At 32.5% G+C, this 17,226-nt stretch overlaps 3 protein-coding genes across 5 annotated transcripts; 1 reads left to right on the forward strand and 2 right to left on the reverse strand.

Moving 5' to 3' along the window:
- Window positions 1-486: 486 nt before the first annotated feature.
- LOC107932201 (meiotic nuclear division protein 1 homolog) lies at window positions 487-3,912 on the forward strand. Of its 2 annotated transcripts, XM_041117079.1 has the most exons (11): window positions 487-675; window positions 875-955; window positions 1,052-1,168; window positions 1,269-1,307; window positions 1,921-2,028; window positions 2,118-2,180; window positions 2,269-2,320; window positions 2,433-2,477; window positions 2,650-2,729; window positions 3,547-3,646; window positions 3,837-3,912. In XM_041117079.1, the coding sequence occupies exons 1-10, from the start codon at window positions 673-675 to the stop codon at window positions 3,634-3,636; spliced, it is 678 nt and encodes a 225-aa protein (XP_040973013.1). In that variant the 5' UTR covers window positions 487-672; the 3' UTR covers window positions 3,637-3,646; window positions 3,837-3,912. The 2 variants fall into 2 exon arrangements, with proteins under 2 accessions (XP_040973013.1, XP_016719641.2); XM_016864152.2 differs by having other exon boundaries at window positions 581-675; window positions 3,547-3,912.
- A 769-nt stretch (window positions 3,913-4,681) lies between these two features.
- On the reverse strand, window positions 4,682-8,362 carry LOC121231936 (vacuolar protein sorting-associated protein 32 homolog 2). Its single transcript, XM_041117080.1, has 8 exons — window positions 8,238-8,362; window positions 8,003-8,103; window positions 6,792-6,891; window positions 6,082-6,167; window positions 5,881-5,972; window positions 5,334-5,448; window positions 5,001-5,193; window positions 4,682-4,921 (listed from the first exon to the last, which is right to left on the reverse strand). Exons 2-7 carry the CDS (start codon window positions 8,072-8,074, stop codon window positions 5,002-5,004), a joined length of 657 nt encoding a protein of 218 aa, XP_040973014.1. The 5' UTR covers window positions 8,075-8,103; window positions 8,238-8,362; the 3' UTR covers window positions 4,682-4,921; window position 5,001.
- Window positions 8,363-9,741: 1,379 nt separating this feature from the next.
- On the reverse strand, window positions 9,742-15,251 carry LOC121203102 (uncharacterized). 2 transcript variants are annotated; one of them, XM_041117082.1, is made up of 7 exons: window positions 14,966-15,251; window positions 14,753-14,885; window positions 14,524-14,627; window positions 13,992-14,163; window positions 13,748-13,888; window positions 11,272-13,605; window positions 9,742-11,002 (listed from the first exon to the last, which is right to left on the reverse strand). In XM_041117082.1, exons 1-6 carry the CDS (start codon window positions 15,004-15,006, stop codon window positions 11,278-11,280), a joined length of 2,919 nt encoding a protein of 972 aa, XP_040973016.1. In that variant the 5' UTR covers window positions 15,007-15,251; the 3' UTR covers window positions 9,742-11,002; window positions 11,272-11,277. The 2 variants fall into 2 exon arrangements, with proteins under 2 accessions (XP_040973016.1, XP_040973015.1); XM_041117081.1 differs by lacking the exon at window positions 9,742-11,002 and having other exon boundaries at window positions 11,040-13,605.
- Window positions 15,252-17,226: the final 1,975 nt, after the last annotated feature.

The raw sequence follows: 17,226 nt of genomic DNA on the forward strand, positions 1-17,226 counted from the left end.
TCATTAACTAAATTTGATCATAAATATATCAAAAATAAAAACACCCAACCATTCAAGATAATAATTTTCATATTTTCTCGTTCTTTTAAAATTAACTTTCAATGTCACGAATAAAAATAGAACTATAAAAAAAGGAGACCAAATTACATGATATGTAAATGTTGAGGGTTAATTTTTTTAGAATGAAGATTAAATTGATATGATATATAAATGTTGAGGGTTATAGTTGCTATTATGCCAATTTTAAAAATTGTTAAGTTATATATTTCCATTAGTAATTTAACAATTGGTAATAATAATAAAAAAAGAATTTTGAATAGTTGGGTAAAAAAAGTTAAATAATTAAATAATTATTTTATAACATTTTATAGTTGGATGATAAAAAAAAAATTAATAGTTGAATGATTGTCAATGCAATTTACTTTTTAAATTTTTATAGAGTTTTTCAATCTAAAATAAAAAGCCATTTGCTTAAGAAAAAAGCCAAAAGAGTAAATACGTAAAAGATGCAGAGGATATTTTAGTAAAACTGGGCCGAATTCCCGCCAAAAGAAGCACATTCATATATGGCGTATATTATTTCAACACCCTTTCCACTGAGATTCCCAGATTCAATTTTGAATTTTCAAGTGAGCAGTGCCTTCGTTGAAAAAAAAAAAAGGATCGTCGCCAATGGTAAAATCAATTTTTATAAACCCTAATCTCATTTGCTTCTTCTATTTTCCTTCATTTTCTCAGTTCCCGAACATTAACTTAGTAGATTTAGTTGAATCTAACGTTATTTTTAATTACTGTCATGAATCTCCTTCAAATTTGTTGATGGTATTGTAAATTTACTGAGAATTTGTGTTGTATTTTGCAACTGTGATTTCAGTCGAAGAGACGAGGTCTTTCATTGGAAGAAAAGAGGGAGAAAATTCTTCAGATATTTTATGAATCTCAAGATTTCTTCCTCGTAAGTATATCATTTTTTTTTTTGGCAATAATTATTTTTAGATATGTGGAAATTCTGAATTCTTATTAATTTCTTGATTTAATTTAATGAGTTTAGCTTAAGGAGCTTGAAAAATTGGGTCCTAAGAAAGGGGTAATCACCCAATCAGTTAAAGATGTTGTTCAAAGTTTGGTTGATGATGACCTTGTTTCAAAGGATAAAATTGGAACATCTGTAAGTAAAAATTTATTGTATTAGTATTTCCAACGTAATATGTTAATTTTCTCTCATTTATAGGTATAATTAATTGCTCTTATGATGAAATTAATTACAGGTATACTTTTGGAGCCTTCCTAGCTGTGCTGGAAATCAGGTGCTTGTATTTCTAGCATACCTTTCTATCTTAACATAGCTATATCAATCTATGTTACTTGCTCTCGGGTGTAAGTGTCAATACTGGTATGTGCCCGAAACGGGTATGGTCGTGTATTTGTAAGGTCCTTTGATATCATATCTCGGTAAAAGTACTATGGAGGCCCTTGTACTAGGAGCTGGATTGCATTTTGTCCATTCTACTCAAAAAGTGGTTAAATTAGTCCTATAATTAGGTCAAAGAGTAAATTAGTCCTTCAGTTAAAAAGTCTATCCATTTCTATTGTTAAAAACTAGTCTTTATACCTCAAAATGAGGTATATGTGACGTGTCACGTGTAACTATTTGGTTATTTTGTTAGCCATTAAAGTTTTTAACAGTAAAAATGGATTAATTTTTAACAGAAAGATTAGTTTGGTATTTAATCTAACGTACAAGGATTAAGTTGCCAATTTTTTAATAAAGAGGTCAAAATGCAATTTGACTTTTAATACAAAGCCCTCCATGGACCTTTTACTGTCATATCTCATATTCATGTGTCGACATGGATTCTTTAATAAATGTAAGGAGTTGAAGGAACATAGATATCAATTTTAATGTAAATTTTGGAACAGTTGAGGCATGTGCAACGGAAACTCGAATCAGATCTCGAGAACAGTAAGAAGAAATTCGTGGAGCTTGTTGATAAGTGTAATGAATTAAAGAAGGGGCGTGAAGAATCTGTTAGTATCTTAAAGTTTGTTTAGTGATTTGGGATTTAGTTTTGCATTTCAATGATGATTGTTGGTTTTAACATTTATGCATTTACTAGGACGAAAGAGAGACGGCCTTGGCTGAATTAAAGGCCATAGAATTGAAACATAATGAGCTTAAGGTTTGATTACTTCATATCTTTTGTTTCCTACATAAATAAATTGTATAGAGCCCTATCTGAGTTTGTCCTATATGTTCTAAATTTTCAGGAGGAGATGGTACAGTATGCAGACAATGATCCAGCTGCATTTGAAGCAATGAGTTTAGTGTTTGTTTGGACAACATTTGTTTATGAGATTCAGCATGTTTGAGGGTTTTTTGTGGTTCAATAAACTCACACCTCACTGATCATTTTATTGAATCATTTTTGCAGAGAAAGCAATTGAGGTTGCTCATGGAGCAGCAAACAGATGGACAGGTACTTTGTTTTTACCTTTTAGCATAATATTGATTTCCTATTCTTTTTCCCTTTTATGTGCCGCACATAGATGCCTACAGTTGTAGTTATGCTCAATATTGTTGGGTTGTTTTGATGAATTCCGGGTGATATTCTATACATTTTTCAACAATAATGGTCAAAACCTCCACAGACAACATTTTCACTCTGCGGCAGTGGTGCTCAAACAACTTTCCTGAAGCCAAAGAGCAGCTTGAACACATGTACAAGGAGGTATATGGCTTACTTTCATTTGCATATATGCACGAACCCATCAATTATCATATGACTTGAAAATAGCTCCAGCCACCTCTCTGCCATGGTATCCCTTGTGCCTTTAGGGTACCCAAAATTGCTATTTATTCCAAATCAAGTGAGAAATGCTCAAATCCGAAACCTTTCCAATGAGTTAATTCTGGTTGAAATTTGCTTGTGGGGAGCATGACATAAACCTCTATCTATGGCTGCCATAATACATCATGTTCCTTGCATTTATGTGCATAGAATCGAAAAAAACTGAATGATTTTACTTAAAAGAAAAGGGATTTTCTCAGTAAAAGTACCATAGAAGCCCCTACACTAGAAATTAGATTACATTTTACCCTTTCTACTCAAAAAATAGTAATTTAGTCCTCATACATTAGATTAAAAAGCAAATTGGTCTTTTTGTTAAAAATTTCATCCATTTCAACTGTTAAAAACTAGTCCATGTACATCAGCATGAGGTACACGTGTTATTATTTGGTACACGTGTTACTGTTTGGTTATTTCCTTGATGAAATTTTTAACAGAACAGACTAATTTGCTTTTTGATCTAACATGTAAGACTAATTTGTCTATTTTTTTAGTATAGGAAGCAAAATACAATCCGACTCTAGGGGCTTCCATAGTACTTTTACCTGGTTTTCTCTGTTTTGTCCACTCACTATTCAGACAGAATTGTACTCCTTATTACAGGGCATACGTTTGTTTCGAAGCTAACCCCTTTGTTACACTTGTTTCTATTAGTAATTTATGCACTAAGACATTGCTTTTCAAATCTTAACAACAGATCGGAATTACAGACGATTTCGATTACGTGGAGTTCTCGCCTGCAGCCATTCAAATATGTGCAGTTGGCGATGAAGAAGGCAATCCTTAAGCGATATCATGTAGGTCATCTTTCTCTTTTTATGTAGACACCTTGTGTGCAAAATATTATCTTTTCCCCAACCATAGAAAAGCTGCTTTCTTTATTAAATGTTCAAAGCTATAATAGTAACCAAGGTGAAAACTGGTTCATCTAAGGCTCTTAGCTGGTCAAATATAATATAGTAGTGTTTTGTGTTTGTTTAATTCCAGGTCAAGGCCAAGGTGGACATAGGTTCATCTAGACTCAGTTGCTTTGTATTTGCTATCTTGATTTCACTTTGTTTTATAGCTTCCTTTTTCCTGTTAATTAACAGTAAAAATCATCAACATAAATAATAGAATATTAAGTACTTTTAGATAATCCTAGGATGGTAATAGATAATGAGGATTTGAATATTTGTAAATATTTCGTATTTAAATATTTATGAAATCTTATTAGTGTTTACTGAGTTCAAATAATGTTTAGATATGAATATTTTAAATACTATTTAGAGGTAAATTCAAAGTGGATATATTAATATTCAGATGTGTATTATCCGAATTCATTTTACTTTTTGTGGATAATGAATTTAAATATTTGGATCTATTATTTCATTTTATTTTTCTTTTACTTATCGGATTAAGGTCCCTAATAAATTTCAATAATTGAAAAATAGTTCATTTAAATTAGATTTGATGAATAATATTTAAATTTAAATATTTTAATTACATTCGAAGTGAATGGAAATATTACCTTTGAATATTTATTATTCATTTTATTTTTAATTATTTTTTCACTTAAAAGACTCCAATATTCAAAAAATAATTTTATTTAATTCAAATTTGAAGATGATACGAATAATGAATTTGCAGATTCCAATATTCATTTAACCCGTTGTGAGAACCCCCTAGTCGTCAGTGGCGTGTAATGAAACAAATGGTTGCATAGTAGCATATCATACAACATAATTAAAATAAAATAGAATAATTTTAACTTATGATTTAAAATATTTAATAGATATCGTTTGAAGTCAAAATGTTAATGCAATGAGTTAGATTTTAACATCTAGTGGAAGTGCTAAAAAACACCAAATGTCATTTTCCATACGATTTTGTCACCAAGTTGTTGACATTACAAGGCAAGTCAATATAGGTACAAGGACTTAGAATCAATGGTTTTCTTTTGAAGGAAGCAAAGTACAAATAATTTTTGTACATTGTCTGTCAAACCTTAAATGCACACATTCAGTAATACAAATATGGCGTCTCTTTTCCGTAGGCCACGCAAAAAAAAAAATCAGTTCTCTACTGTAAGCCTGCTGAGCAAATATTAAATAAATAAATAGTTTAAAAGAATGGTGAATTAGACATCTTCTGAAATCAGAATGAATTTACCTTAAAGAGCCATCTCAGCCTGCAATGCGGCGAGTTCATCTTCCTCGGCTGTGTGCTTTTGAGGAATAGGACGAGCCGGTTGCCTTCCAGCAGGCACATGAATTGGTGCTGCAGGAGCTGTTGTTGCAGGCTGGAGAAGCTGTTCTTCTAACTCAGCACCTTCAAGCTCTTCGAGTTCTGCCTCCAATTCATCCTACACCATAAAAAATGTTCTTGAGTCGTTGTTATGTGTATAAAAATGATAGAAATGATGTTAGTAAATGCATAGATCAATAGCAGGAAACGACAAAAAAAAAAAAAAGACGAGAGAGAATGCAGCAAAAAAGTAATAACCTCGTCAAAATCAGCTGCAGCTCCAATAGGAGTTGACAGTGCTTCTTGGATCTGTTTCATGTTTTCGGTTTGTTCATTGATCTCGTCCATTGTTTTGTCAACATCATCTATATTCCTGTAAAGAAAGCAAATTTCAGTAAAACGGTGAGAACACATCATCACGGCATATGGTGATACAATGGGTCAAAAACAACGATCAAAACAGTTAAAAGTATCATGGAGGTCCTTGTATTAGGAGTCGGATTGTGTTTTGCCCTCCCTACTAAGAAAATGAGCAAATTAGTCAATGTACTTAGGTCAAAGAACAAACTAGTTTTTCTGTTAAAAAATTCATTTATTTTTACTGTCAAAAACTGGTTTGAGCATGAGATACACATGACAAATCATGTGTCACTGTTTGGTTATTTCGTCAACTACACTAGTTTTTAACAGTATAAATGGATAAATTTTTTAACAAAAAGGACCAATATGCTATTTGATCTAGCATACAGGGACTAATAAGCTAAAAGCAAACCCTAAAACCTATAAAGATATATAGATTACATACGTTGCTTTCTGCATTGCCTTCATTGCAGCAGCTCCGGTTCTCAAAGCATCTACGGTTTCGGTTGTGGCTTTAGCACCTTCTAACATTATCATCTGCAGACATTGATATGAACAAATAATTATAGCATCATTACAAATAGAAAGAATTCGAAAAGTTCTTTTAGGATTCGGTTAAAACACTAAAATAACAGTCCAAGCTCACTTGATCATGAACACGAAGCTGGAAGTTGCCAAGCTGCTCTATTTGTTGTTCATATAGTCTCTTCCTCTTCAAGCACTGTATAGCCGCTGCATAAAAGTAGTATCAATGAATACTAAGAGTAAACAATATAAATTTCACAATAAATGTAACCAACATTGCTAAACTAAACTATCAAATCTTTGTTCTACACAAGGACAAGATCTTTGAATGTCAAAAGTTCATATGACATGAAGAATCATATCTTAGCATGTTGATGTTAATCTTGCATTAGAACATGACTCAATCACCAAAGAACATTAAGAACTCACATTAATGGAAAACAAAATTTCAGCCATTTCTACTTTTAAAAACTGGGGGACTGTCGGAATAACCAGAGGATTACACGTGGCGCCACGTGTAACTCATGTTAAGGTATAGGGATCAGTTTTTAATCATAGAAATGGATGGAATTTTTAACAAAAGAATCAATTTGCTCTTTGACCAAATGTACAAAGACTAGTTTTGACCATTTTTTGAATAGAGGGGTCAAAATGTAATCTGACTTCTAGTACAAGAACTACCATGGTACTTCTACTGAGAACTACTATATTTACTGATCAAAAGTCAGCCAATTCCCCCAAAACTTTATATGTACTTTTTCAACAGAAAAATCATGTGAAACTAGGATAACAATGATATTTGCACAGAACATATATATATTGCAACCATACCTCTCTTGTTTCTCGCTTTGGCGAATTCCTTGGCCTTTTCAACCTCTGCAGCAGCCTTTTTGAGAAGTACCTTCTCCTTCTTCTCTAGCATTTCAAGGGTCTGCATGATGGAGATGAATGCAAGGTTCCATTTTTAAGCATTATGTAGAAGAAAAACAATGTAATCTACTCGGTGGAAACAAATGAAGTTTGCATTTTGCATTTGCAGCACCTTATGATTAGGGTTAATATAACTTTTAATCGTTGAACTTGGCAATTACGTCTATTTTGATACTTGTACTTTTCTTTTCCACTTTGATAACTAAACTTAGCAACTAGGTCCATTTTGATCCCTGAACTTGGCAAATGTATAAGTTGGATAACATGGCACTCTGAGATTGTGCTTCATCATCAAATGATTGAAATTCAATGACCACAATGGACATAGTTGTTAAGTTCAGGTACCAAATTGAACCTCATTGCCAAGTTTATGGACTAGAAGCTATATTAACCCTTATGATTAAGATTCTACAACTTGAAAACCCCCAATACTCTTAGCATTCATTGATATTAATGTCAAATCCAATCACAATAAAAGACATGAAAAGAAAAAAAGAAGTTATCACGTATGAGGTTTGCACTTTGCACTTTGCATTCATTGATATATATGTAGAATTGGCATTATGATAAGGGTTAATATAACCTTTAGTTCCCAGAACTTTGATAACTCAACTTAGCAAGTAGGTCCATTTAGGCCCCTGAACTTGGCAAATGTATAAGTCTGATAATATGGCACTCTAAGATTGTGTAATATCATCAAATTGTGATGGAAGTTCGACCAAAATAAACTTACTAGCCAACATGTACCAAAGTAGATTTAAAAAAAGTACTAGTACCAAAGTGGACTTAATTGCCAAGTTTAGCGACTAAAGCTATATTAATCCTTATGATTAAGATTCTACAACTTGAAAACATCCCCCATACTAATGTCAAATTCAATCACAATAAAAGAAATGAAAAAAAGAAGTGTTTATTACATTGTTCTTCCAACAACCTATCAGCCAACAAATCAGTTCTTTTAAATCAAATCCCACAGTCCCAATCAATTAAGATAGCTAAATTCAATCACACCCAAATTCAACAAAATAAGTTTCGGATTCTGCACAAATTAGCTGAACCAAAGCAAATAATTTCCCTATTAAAGAAAGAAGGCACAAAATCGAAGCAAATACCTCATTTAATTTGTCTAACGTGGTTAGAGCATTGATTTCTTGCTTGGGTTTTCCAAAAAGCCGGTTGAACATGGTTAAATTCTCCGATCAAACCGCCCGATCTTATATACAGAAACAATCAATAAGACGATCAGATCCAACGAAGCACAATAAATCAATCAAAAATAGAATAAAAATTGGAAATCTCAATCAAATAAATATTAAAGAGTCAAAATTGGGGAAAAAAAGCACTGACCTGAAAAAAAAAATAGGTTTTTGCCTCTTCTTCACGACGTTGAACTTGAAGTCTTGGGCTTTTCACGTGGCGTACACTTGATTGGTTTTATAGAGATTTGACCCCATTAATTACAGCATATTTGCAAAATTGGCCTTCAAATTATACTGTTCTTTTCATTTTACCCGAAACATGATACTGGCCAATAATAACATAACACGTGGCATATTTTTATTGGAAGTTATATTCTTTTTGGGTAAAATGAGACGAATTAAGAATTTATGTTCCATTTTATAAATAAAAAAACTTCAGGTACTTAAACGGGAAAAACGGTATAGTTTGGGGTCAATTTTGCAATTAACTCTATTTAGGCATAATGACTTATTTAGCGCTCCAGCTTTACAAAAATATCATTTTAGTCTTCTATTTAATTTTTCGCTTTTTTTAATTCTTAAACTTGCGTTGTTCTTCAAATCACCCAAAATAGATGAAAAGTCAATGTTGGTACGTCAACAATTAATTTTTTAATTTAAAATATATAAAATTCAAAATTATAAAAATTATTTAAAAACTATGAAAATATTTTTAAATGTTGAAAAATACTATAACTTTATCAAAAAACCAATTAATATAAAAAAAATACTGTTCTTGTTTTTTAGCCAAATCCCAATTCAATGGCTGCTTTGAGAGCCGATTCTATGATTGTTTCTGGACTAGTACATCTGTCGATTCTCAATTCAATCAATTGATCTAGTCCGATTGCTAGATCATTGATATCTGCAATTCCAATAAGAATCAATCATCACAAAGCACTAAATTGAATTATTTAAAATAACTAACTATTTAGTTTATACATAACTTCCATAGATTTGCACTCTACCTTGAGCGCTAAATCCTTGTGGTATCAGAACTTTAATTTTTATTAACAATGTTAAAATTTTATTGACTAAAAGAACAAAATAAAAATTGCCTTGATCAAAGAAAAGATTTATAGATGCTGAAATTTAAATCCGAATTTTACAGATAACCCTCACGAATATGTTTAGCTTTAAAAGAACAAGGTTTATGCAAATTTTAATATTTAGACTCAAACTTACTAAATAGATTGAATAAAGTAACCAAATTGAGCTTAATTTTATATTATACTCTTTATTAGTCAAAATGTCAATATTGTAAAAATTGGATCACGGATCAAATCAACCAAACCACAATTGATTAGTTGATTCAACACCAATAAAATAAAAATTCATAAACCAATTCAATTGAATAAACAATTATTTTTATCTTAATTTACTTTTTTTTTCTTTTCGTATCACAACGGTTTACATTATATTACATTTTATTCTACCGATTGAATCCATCCAACCATTAACATAAAAAAAATAAAAAATAAAAAATAAAACATAGGGAATACAGTCTAATAAGAATTATAGTTGTCAAAAAGAAACAAAACATGGAAACACAATTAATGAGACAAAAATTTAGTGAAAAATAAAGCCAAGTTTAGTAAATCAGCAAATCAATAAATGGTAACGTCCAAATTTATAGACTATAAACGTGTAAATCTGCAATATTTCCAAAAATATTAATAAACATCATTTAATTTTTTGCATTAATCTTCAAAAACAACCTTAGAAAAAAGACACACAGAATTATATTATTACCCCATGAAGAAAGTCCACATTGTCTTCCATTGATATAAAGCCATTGGCAACAACCTTAAAACAACATATTATACCGTCTTGTCTGTTGTTTTCACCATTATCCCACTGTTCTAGTTATGTCTGTCACTCATTTAGAGTCTAAGAGAAGTGAGCATTGGAGTATATGGAAGAGTATGAAACTGGCTTGCAGATGTTTCGCCCCCCTAAGAATGTCGAGCTCGAGAAGCAAGGAGAATTCGGCTGCTGCGACAGCGACAGCGACAGCATCAAAGGTGGTGTCTATTAACTCGCCGAGGGGTTTGCCTTCCCCGGATCATTCATATAGTGCCATGAATGCTGAAGAGCGTGACGAGAATTTGAAGGAGGTCATTACTTATTGCAACAAATCAATGAAAAAAGTATCGTAGGAAATTTTTTTGTTTTGTTCATTAGGGACTCCTTTACTTGAAAAATTGTCTAAAAATAGATTTTATTTTTAATCTTTTTATTGACATGATATATTTGTTCTTACTTTTGTATATTAAAAACAAAAATATGTAAAAATCTAGAATGTTATTTTCTATTTCACTGTTTGGATGAGTTGTACTTGTCGGGTCATTTTGGATTTTTTCATTCGGATTTTAACACTCAAAATTTAGATAAAATTGACTCATTTTCGAGCTGAGTTGTTGATTTTTATATAAAATTGGGTTAAATCAAATTTGTGCCAAATAGTTACTGCTGAATATAATAGACCACTAGCTTACTAAACAAAAGTATAATCATATAACAATAATGCCTAACCTGTAAAATTTTGCATGCTCCAATCTCATCAAGAACTATGTGAGGATTGATTAACAAGACACATCCAAATGCACGGGTTAAGAGCTTTTCATGATTCAGATATAAATAGTCCGTTCTCAGCATCTCCTTTCGGTGCCTTTAAATATTATGCTGACACTCATCAGCCTCGTTAGGCTTTCGGCATCACCGTGCGAACCTCCGCATCTCCCCTTCCACCAATCTTTGTATCAATAGGCTCATATATTATTTCTTAACTTTTCGACCATGGAGATTGATCAAAAAGGTCCACAGAAAATCAAAAGTGTATCAACAATCCATACATTGAGCGATGAGTAGCATCTGCAATCCATACAAGACCAATGAAACACATTCGACAAAAAAACCGAAGAATCTTATTTCAGTCTTCATTCTCCAAAAGAACAGTTTTAATGCATTACAGCAAGTTCCAAATCGAAGAAGCTTCTGAGAAACAATCGATAAACAAATAATATTTTCGACTCTAGTTCGACAGGTTATATTATAACCTCAAAAAAGGACCTGTATGAACATATGCACAACACAAATAACAGTTAAAAAAGCAACACATTGTGTAAGAACTCGAAAAGAACCTATATTCATTGGCGATTCTGTCTGAGAGAATTGAAGTGTGCAGTCAAGATATCGATATCGGGAAGCTTTGGATGAACATGACTAGCATTTTGTTTAGATTGGCTCTCGCCGATGGAAGTTTGGGACTTCAAACTTTTGGCACTAGCTGATGATATAATCTTTGGAACAGAAGCAGATGACTTCAAAGTTATATCAGATGAAGACCTTTTGGTCTCTGAAACTGGCCTTGAAGTCCCTTGTGATGCCAACTCAGGATTCTGAAAACTTCCCGAGTGACCCAAATTCGTTTTTTGAGGCTGTGTCTTTGGTAAAGACTCGTTAGCATTTGAGCTCCTTGAGGAGTAGTCAGAAACTATTTTTGGCTCAGAAGAACCAGTAGATTGAAGATTGGAGCTTCTTTGTGAGTTCGAAGGAGAGGCCTTCGTTCTTCGAGAAAAACCCGTGTTTGAATGAGCCTTTAAACTTGTTTTAGGAAGGTCTTCATCAGAATCACTATTTCTTGAACCAAAATATGGGAGAGAGACTCTTAAGCTTGATCTTTTGTTGTATTGGTCTCGAGTGCTACTAAAAGGCTGTATTGGTCGCTCTTCCTCACTGTCATCATCGCTAGAATCATCATGAGTGCCTGATGCTGTCATGCTAAGTTTTCTGTTCACTTCATCACTCCCTTTCTTACCATATGGCTCTGAAGCCTCCACAGCTGCACGAGGGGACGACTGGTTAATTCTAGTAGACGCATCATCAGCTACCTCTACAGAGGATATAGCACTGCTGAGTGGAAATGGTGGACGCCTATAGCCCTTATTTCGAAGACCACCTGTCAATTTTCCAAAGTTCAATCCTGTACTTTCTTCCAGACTAGAATCATTCCTACCTATACTAGGATTGGTGCTCCTAACAACCTTAGATTTGTCCTTCTCTTCGTCACTTTCCGAACTAGGTCCATTATCATCAAAAGTAGCAGGCAAGTCATATTCATATGAAGGAACTGAAGGGCTCATTGAACTTTCAAAGAAGATAGGAGTTGCCCGCTGCCCTGAGAAAACATGTGATTCTGGAACGGTCTTTGTTCTTAATGGACGAGTAGGTGATCTTTGAACAGGAGATACGAATTCATGTACCCCATGCTCTTCCTCCAAATTGAAATGATCTTCTTTATTATCTGATCCATAATTGTCAAAAACTGCTGAGACATTGTCATAAGAATCTGTTGTTTTTTTCGTGCTCCTTTGATGACTTCCTTTATCATGGCGAATAAAAGAATCATCATGACTGTTTAAGTTCGGTCCGACATCATTATCATCAGAAAAAGTACTTGAAGAAGAATGACTTGATTGCTTCCTGATCTTTACTTCTTGATAATCAGCAAAATCGGAGTTTTTTGTATCATGCAGTTCATTCACAAATGGCATCCTGCTTGCACCAGAGTTTCTCTTATAATTTTCCGAATTCAACCAGTTTGAATCAGAGACAACATCATGATCATCAGTAAAACTGTTTGATTGAGAACGAGAAGAAGAAAATCTTGATTGTTCCCTGACCCTAACATTATGAGGATCTCCATTTTCACTCGAATTTCTCTTAGTATCAGCAAAATGCTCCATCTGCCTGCCTTCAAACGAGTCTCTTCGAGAATATGCATCTGCGGTTTGGTTTTTCGGTGATGTTTCTTCATTGTAGGAAGATGCAGTTGACTTGAAGGAACTGTTGGTAGATTTATCACCGTTTCCTGCTCGGGCATATTGTTCATTGCTGTCAACTCGTTTGTAATTCCTAGAATTCCTTCCGTGAAGGGAAACATTAACTGGATCCCTGCCAACATGTTCATGTTGAGATGCCGAGCCAGTATATTTCCATGGTTCCTCATCTCTCATACGATGGGAAGGTGACATTGAATACTGTGGGGAGAAATTTCCACGGCTTGAAAGTTCAGCAGCAGTTCGGGCAGCCATACTAGCTAGCTCTGCAGATTCTGCAGCTGCCTGAGCAGCAGTAGTAGCATCCTTGAATTCCATATTCCAATGCTGCCTTGGTGAAGTGTAGGCACTCTCGTTTCCCGAATATGAATGCATGAACCCTTGATTTCCAGTACCAGAAGACATCGAATAACCAAAATTCTTAGGATTAGGCGATGATCTTGAGCCGTACTCAGAAAAGCTTGTAGGCACGTCATTTTTCTCCATGTATTTTGTATCTTGAACATCAGGAGGCCCCTTATCATAATTTGGAACTTGAACACTAGGAGGTCTCTGCTCATTATGACTTGGAGGGACTTGGATATTAGGAGAACATGCTGAAACTTTGGCGGCCTCTGTAAAAGTATTTGGTCCATTCTGCAGAAGCAAATTCATATGGAAAGAACATAACTTGTTCAGCAAATCACTCGATCTCTGACAAACCATAACAACATACAATCACTTCGGAATTGAATATTTCTCTAAGGAGGACACTCGGCATGATTATATGTCGGCTTACCAACTTGTCATCGTAAATCTTTGATTCTTTTGCTCCAAATGATGCAGGATCCCAGTCAATGTTATGTTCCTTAGCAATTGCAGTCAAAATGTTGAGCTTGGTTGGACCGTCAGGTGCATTGGCCGATAGTTTCTCAGTCAACTAAACGAAACAACACATGGATCAATCAATACTATCACTATCAAATGTCAGTTTACATTTCAACTATTGTTTGTTCATCACTAGATGTTCTATATAAACTTACCATACGAGCAACACCACAGTTAGGACGCAGTTCAAGTGCCGCAGAAGTAAATTCTTTCCCGTATTTTGCCGTAAAATGTTTGGTGGCATCTTTGAGCTCCGGTATCTCTTCACACCTTTTAGATGCAAATACAACACTCGAAATTGCTTCCTTCAAGTCGATAGGACAGGTTCTGCATAATTCAGGTCAGTTAAAACACACTTATCAGAAATCGCCATCTCCCAAGCGATTATCGAATTGGTACACACGATTCCAATCAAGGAACACAAGCAATCCAATTCAGTAAAACAAACAATTCTCGAAATTCTAGCAGGACTCAATCTACTTAGTCGAAAATCGTAGTTTTCGACCGTTGGATCGAATATCACTTTCCTCGATGATTACCGGAACTTAGAAAAGAGTTCTAAACACCAAGTCTAATTGATTCAAACAATGAAGGTCTACTCTACTATATATGTGTCAAAAATTTGCAATACATATCCAATAAAATCGAAATATGAAATACTTAAAAAAACAAAGTAGTTTTACACACTTCTGTGATTCGATCATCGGCATACGTGCAACGATAAGTTCACAATATATTTCAAGAAGATTATAAGCTTCTACAGTCTTCTCTTCGCTAACAACATGCTCCACCTAAACCAAAAAAAAAAAAAAAAACCAGAAAAAGTCGATTTTGTATTAGCTCTCTTGACACTGTTACATTACAAACAAAAAATTCATGATTATGAAACTTTAGTTAAACAACTTAATAACGATACCCGAATTCTAGCCGTCTGATCTTGATCTGATTCCAATAATTGAGCTAATTCTCTCTTTATTTGCTTAACTTGAGCTTCCCTTTTGTTCTTCATCAGCTTTATTCGTGGTATAGCTAATTTCAAAGCTGTTTTGCTGGAAAAAAAAACAAAAACCCAATCTTAAATTCAATCAAAAAACTGTAACAAAAATGAAAATTACGAAAAAGAATCTACCATTTGGCTGCTTTGAAGCTCCTGTGAAGCATTTTCTGCATTTTTTTTTTTTGAGGTGAGAGTATTCTGATAATTCAATGATAAGGGAGAATGGAAGAGATTGAAAAGATTCTCTTCTCTTTATCGAAAAAGAAAAAGACTTGGAAAGGGAAATGTGATTTTAATTTGATTTTGATCGACAAATTATTATCTGAAATTAATTTTATAAAGGTGAAGAATTTTATAGGAACCTACTTGGACTTTCCCGGAAGATTGAACAGCCGTTTTTTTTTCTTTTCTCATTGTCCTTTTTCTTTCATCTTTTTGTTAATATCTCTTACCGAGACAAAGTCGACCTTTGCAATTTATGGTCAAATTTTATTAATAAGTCCCTATACTATTTACTTTTTGTAAACTACCCATTTCGCCACCTAACTTTTAGGATGTTTTCATTTTAGGACCAAAACAAAATCATTGCAATTTTGTCACTCAACTTTTAAGGCCCTTTCATTTTAGCTAGGGGTGAAGCCAAAAATTTCTTTTGGGGGACCAAGATTAAGTTATATATTGTAATGGGAGTTAAAATGTAATTTTATTCTTGTATTCAATTATATCTTTATGGTTTTCAGAAGGACTAAATTGAAATTTTTGCATTTTTTGAAGGTCTAAACTATAATTTTAGATGTAACCTTAGGATTTTATGAATTTCGGGATCTAAAGCTGCAATTTTATCAAATTGTACTAGTTTACTCGAATTTTATTTTTTCAATATTGAAAATTTAAATTCCAAAACATCATAATTGATTAAATAAATTAGTAATTTTTTTATCTCTTGATTATGTCGATCGATTTGTTACTATAATATTAAAATTAATTAATTCTAACACGTTTAAGCATGTAATACTCTATAATTTGATTAGTTTGGAGTCTGAAGGGTTTATTTTTAATTTAAGAAACATATCAAAAAGATAATAGCAAAAGGGCTAAATTCATCAAAAAGTAATATTATAAGGACCTTTTACAAAATTTAACATTTTTCTTCCCAACAACCTTCACTGGTATGCCACGTTGACATTAATTTCCGTGTACTTTTTTATTCAAACAAAAAAGTGTCCAATCAGCTTCTTAGAACCTTTTCTCAATGTATATACTAAAATTCAATTCTCCAATAGGAATTAAACAAATAAATTTCCACCATTTTTTTTTAATTTGCTTTAGAAAAATAATTAAAAATACTCATAAGTCATAACCCAAAACTTAGTTTGCAAAAAAATTTATTTCAATTTACAATGTGTAGTGAAGACTTTAAATTTAATTTAAAAAAACCAGTTGACCAGAAGATTTTTAAAAATTATTAAAAAAAGTCTTTTAATGTCACTTCTAAAAATTATAATTTCCTACAAAATATCAACATTTTTATATATATCTATCTATATATTATATAGTTAAAAATATAGACTGATTTCACATCACTCATCAATAAAATTTCAATTTAATAGAATAATTATCGAAAAATCTTTTTTTTATAAAATAATAAATAATATTATGAAAATACTTTTATTATTTAAAATCAAATAAAATTTAAAAGATACAATCGTTTAAATTCGAACCTAAAGCATCATAATTTTTAATACCTTAATGCTTTTACATTTGCTTTTAACATTACATCGTGAATGAATCATAATTTAATTATTATTTATGTATTTAAGTGAGTTAGTGTTAACCAAAAATTTTAACTCAGTTATAAAATTATTAAAATTATAATTATGTCACAATTTATTAATAAGAATAAGAATAAAGTGGCCAGCTCCATTTATAGGTAAAAGGGGGGGCGCATGAGCTGGCCGTATGGAACATGTAAACAAAGCAGGGGGCGACGACTTTAGGCGTGCCATTACCAAATACCACCCAACAAATTGCGGCCCATAAAATAAAAGCTGTTTTAATAAAATAAAAAACCCTACTAGGTGGTTACACTAATTAATCATTCCGTTACTGGTTCAATTCAACCCTACATTTCCGATTTAATTGATTATGGGTCAGATTAATATTATTTTTAAAAATATTTTTGAGTAAAAGTTAAAATTTTCAATTTTATTTTTGGTCAAAAAATATTTTTACCAAGCATTTTTTGTCCCAAAAAGTATTTTTATAAAACTCAAAAGCATATTGCTTATTAAAAAGTGCTTTATATCCACTTTATTTGCTTTACTTCAATTTCTGTTATTCGTTTTTCCACTAGGCGTAATTTTTTTTGTCATTTGTTCATCGGTTAAAGTAGA

This window comes from Gossypium hirsutum, chromosome A07, assembly GCF_007990345.1.
Source record: "Gossypium hirsutum isolate 1008001.06 chromosome A07, Gossypium_hirsutum_v2.1, whole genome shotgun sequence".
In the NCBI taxonomy this organism is placed as follows: domain Eukaryota; kingdom Viridiplantae; phylum Streptophyta; class Magnoliopsida; order Malvales; family Malvaceae; genus Gossypium; species Gossypium hirsutum.

What these genes read in the sequence shown, in the direction of transcription:
- LOC121203102 (XM_041117082.1), bottom strand. Translation starts at nt 15,006, where the DNA reads ATGCAGAAAATGCTTCACAGGAGCTTCAAAGCAGCCAAATG. An exon ending in ATCAGACGGCTAGAATTCGG is followed by an intron (nt 14,628 to 14,752) that starts GTATCGTTATTA and finishes TTTTTGGTTTAG; the next exon opens with GTGGAGCATGTTGTTAGCGA. An exon ending in ACTGTGGTGTTGCTCGTATG is followed by an intron (nt 13,889 to 13,991) that starts GTAAGTTTATAT and finishes TGTTTCGTTTAG; the next exon opens with TTGACTGAGAAACTATCGGC.
- LOC107932201 (XM_041117079.1), top strand. An exon ending in TGAAACATAATGAGCTTAAG is followed by an intron (nt 2,181 to 2,268) that starts GTTTGATTACTT and finishes CTAAATTTTCAG; the next exon opens with GAGGAGATGGTACAGTATGC. An exon ending in AGCAGCAAACAGATGGACAG is followed by an intron (nt 2,478 to 2,649) that starts GTACTTTGTTTT and finishes AAACCTCCACAG; the next exon opens with ACAACATTTTCACTCTGCGG.
- LOC121231936 (XM_041117080.1), bottom strand. Translation starts at nt 8,074, where the DNA reads ATGTTCAACCGGCTTTTTGGAAAACCCAAGCAAGAAATCAATGCTCTA. An exon ending in CAAAGCGAGAAACAAGAGAG is followed by an intron (nt 6,168 to 6,791) that starts GTATGGTTGCAA and finishes ACTTTTATGCAG; the next exon opens with CGGCTATACAGTGCTTGAAG. An exon ending in CTGCAGCTGATTTTGACGAG is followed by an intron (nt 5,194 to 5,333) that starts GTTATTACTTTT and finishes TTTATGGTGTAG; the next exon opens with GATGAATTGGAGGCAGAACT.